The sequence below is a fragment of the Eimeria acervulina genome, genomic scaffold (assembly GCF_000499425.1).
Source record: "Eimeria acervulina Houghton genomic scaffold, Eah_scaff396, whole genome shotgun sequence".
NCBI classification, from domain to species: domain Eukaryota; phylum Apicomplexa; class Conoidasida; order Eucoccidiorida; family Eimeriidae; genus Eimeria; species Eimeria acervulina.
The window spans coordinates 15001-18349 of NW_013549838.1; the positions used below are offsets into that span (position 1 = coordinate 15001).

At 36.6% G+C, this 3349-nt stretch overlaps 1 protein-coding gene across 1 annotated transcript in view; it reads right to left on the minus strand.

Moving 5' to 3' along the window:
* The window catches only part of EAH_00036610 (hypothetical protein, conserved), a gene marked incomplete at both ends in the record, with an annotated part of 6271 nt that extends 4285 nt beyond the window's left edge, over nt 1-1986 (minus strand). Inside the window, 2 exons of the mRNA XM_013395651.1 lie at nt 830-937; nt 1221-1986. Of these exons, the coding sequence (XP_013251105.1) occupies nt 830-937; nt 1221-1986 (874 nt within the window). The remainder of the gene's footprint in view (nt 1-829; nt 938-1220) is intronic.
* Nucleotides 1987-3349: the final 1363 nt, after the last annotated feature.

Sequence of the window (3349 nt, forward strand, 5' to 3'; positions counted from 1 at the left end):
GGAAGAAAAGAGATAAAGCTGCTGCTGCTGCTGCTGCTGCTTTTGCTGGGGTCACATACTGCAAGTTAAACGGCCCAATGGTCAAGGGGTTGCTCCGCATGAGCGAATGCGTGCTTAAATTGAAGACAATTTTCTGAAATTAAGTTGTAGAATATATTTAATTATTAATTAATGTTTCTAGAAAAAAACAAATATCTTAAATAATGTATTTTTTACCTCATATCTGTGGAAGCCAGCACCAGCAGCCCAACCTGGCTGGAGGAGGCTTCGAAGGAAAGTAGAGCGAAATGATGATAAAATTAGGCAAAATCCATGATTATATTGAACAATTATTTGAATTAAACTGGTGATGTAATGAAATTAATTGTTTAATTTCAATAATCTACTCAGTTTAATTGCGTTTCCTGCATTCCTGTTGAACCGCGGCGATCATTGAGGTGTATGTACACCTGGGGGTAATCTGCAGAACCTGAATCCTGAATACGAATTATCATATTTCCTCAATTTATTGTTCGGAAAGCTTTACTTAAGTGGTTATGTACCGTTTTAATTGGTTTTATATTACCAAAAACCTGCATTTTAATGCTTATCGTGCATCTTTCCTCGTTTCTTTCGTCTTCCTGTTTTCTTCGGTTTTATCGGTAGGTCTGAACCTTATAACTTGAAGCCTTTATACCCGTTCTTCTTTCTTGCTTTTTCTCATGTTTATCTCTTTATCCTCTTGTTTCTACCTTCTTTGAACCTTCTCTAGTTGCAGATGGTGGGACTAAATGATGCAAACCTGAATGCTGCAGCAGCGGAATCAGCTTGGCCGTTCCGATCGCCTCACCCAGCTTTCTTGCTGTTGCATCAGAATTAAAATTTTGAAGGGCAGTTGATAGCCGCAAGGCAACAGAGGGAAAGACGTCTGCTGCTCTGCTTGCAGCGGCGCCCTCACCTGCAGCAGAAGAAATAGAAGAAGATAAACAGCACAAAAAGGGGTTTAGACAATACGTCTACGCAAACTCCTTCTCATTTCTTTGCTAACAAGAAGAGAGAAACAACAGAAAAAACAAAGAAACCTGCGCATCAAGAATAAAGACAGAGAGATACAACGACGATGCCCCCAATACAAACCAAAAGAAAAATGCATACACGCATGCATACATGCATGCATGCATGCATGCATGCATGCATGTATGTTTTAAAACGATGAAAGTTTTATTTATATCATCACTCACCACTAACGGCCTCATCAAGGGTTTCTGCTAATGCTCCAGCAGCACTCAAGACTTCTTCTGTGTTGGTGAGGAGTTTAACACCATGAGGGCTTAAGCCGATATCTTCTGCTTCTGCTTCTCTTGTTATTCGATGCAGCATACCTAAAAGCTGATCGAGATTATCTGCTAGCACTTCGCTCTGCTTCAGCAGATCCACCAACCCCACACTCGATCCCGATCCCGATCCCGATCCCGATCCCGATCCCGTGTTGGAGTTGATTTCATTCACTGCTCCCAAGACAGCAGAAAATGCAGCAGCATCAAGAACGAGACGCTTCCAATTAACAGAGTCTGCTAAGCGCTGAGCTAACCACTGGTCTTGCTTTGCTTCCTGTGCAGCTGCTGCTGCTGTTTCTCCTGTTGTTCCTGCTGCTGTTGTTGCTGCTGCTGCTCCTGCTCCTCTGGGAGGGGCCGCTGCTGCTCCGCCAAGCGCTGTTGCTGCTGCTGCTGCAGCTGCTGCAGCTGCAGCAGATTTCGGGTGCAGCAAACGGATTGAAGGACCCCCAGAGGCGACGCTTTGGAGAGCTGGCAGCTGCAGCAGCACTTCTTCACGCTGCTGTTGTTGCTGTTGCTGCTGCTGCTGTTGCTGCTGTTGCTGCTCTATGCTGTGAAGGTATTTAACTCTTTGGGTCTGAGGCTGCAGCAGTTGCACGATTTGCGTGCAGCAGCAAAATGAAGAAGACAGAAGAGAAAAGCAAAAAATAAAGAGATAAACTACTGTGTGCATTTTGTCTGCCTGTCTCGCCACACCATCCGCGTCAATAGAAGAACAGAAGAAGATGAAAAAGAAAAAAAAAAGAAAAAGAAAAAGATTAAAAAATAAAACAAGTAGAGAGACTGAACCAATGCTAAGCAACACCTTATAATATATGACCAAAATTAATATATCTATTTAATTAATCTAAATTATTAATTGTGAAGGAGAAAAAGAAGAAAACAACAGCATAAACAACAGACAGACACTGCTGTTGCTGTTACTGCTGCTGTTGCTGCTGACTGTAGCTGTTGCTGCTGCTGCTGCTGCTGCTGCTGTATCTGCCGCTGCTGCTGCTGCTGGTCTATGCAGCGTTGAAACCGCTGCAGAATTTTCTTTTCTTTCCTTTAATTAAATATTTTTTAATTTTAATTTATATTTCTTTATTTTAAAATCCGTTTTGCAGTTTATTTTACTCTGTTATTCGCTGCCTCTGCATGCACCCGGTGGCCTGACCGTTTGATTGCATCTTCTTTTGCATATCTTTGAGCATATTTAAGCAAATTAATTAAATATTATAAATTAATTAAATAAATAATTATTTTTAATTCATTTTTATGCACTTATTTCACTTGTTTTATTCTATTTCAAAGTATTTACGCATCTTCTCTCCTGAGCAGCAGTGTCTGCAGTTTTTATGCATTTGTTTTCTTTGATTAAGAGAGAATATTTAAATAAATTAAATGAAATATTTAATTATTTTTACTTTTTGTTTATTTTATTTAATATATATAATTAGAAGGCCCTTTGTTTGCTGCTGTGCATCCACTAAATCTGCGGTGTATAATTTTATGTTTTTTTCTGCATTTGTTTGTCTTCTATTTTTCATAGCTGGGGTATTTTTAATACAATTTGAGTTATATTTAATTTAAGCAATTTAATTTATTAATTTTAATTTTAATATAATTTAATTTTTTTGTTTTTTGTCCTCTGCTGTTTTTCGCCTGCGTAATAACACCGCTCTTCTCACCACCGATATTTATTACAATATATAAATATATATATATATATATATATATAGATATATAAATATATAAATATATATATATATATGTGTATATGCATATATATATGCATATATATATATGCATATATATACCTATATACACCTATAGATACGCGTCTATATATATATATATGCATATATATATATATATATATATTATTTTCTTTCGTGTGCATATAATATGCGTATTAGAGTTAGAATAGGTGTATCCAACATACATATTATTCATTCAATGTGTTTATATCGTATAGATATTATATTTATTATTATTATTATTATTATTATTATTATTATTATTATTATTATTATTATTATTATTATTATTATTAT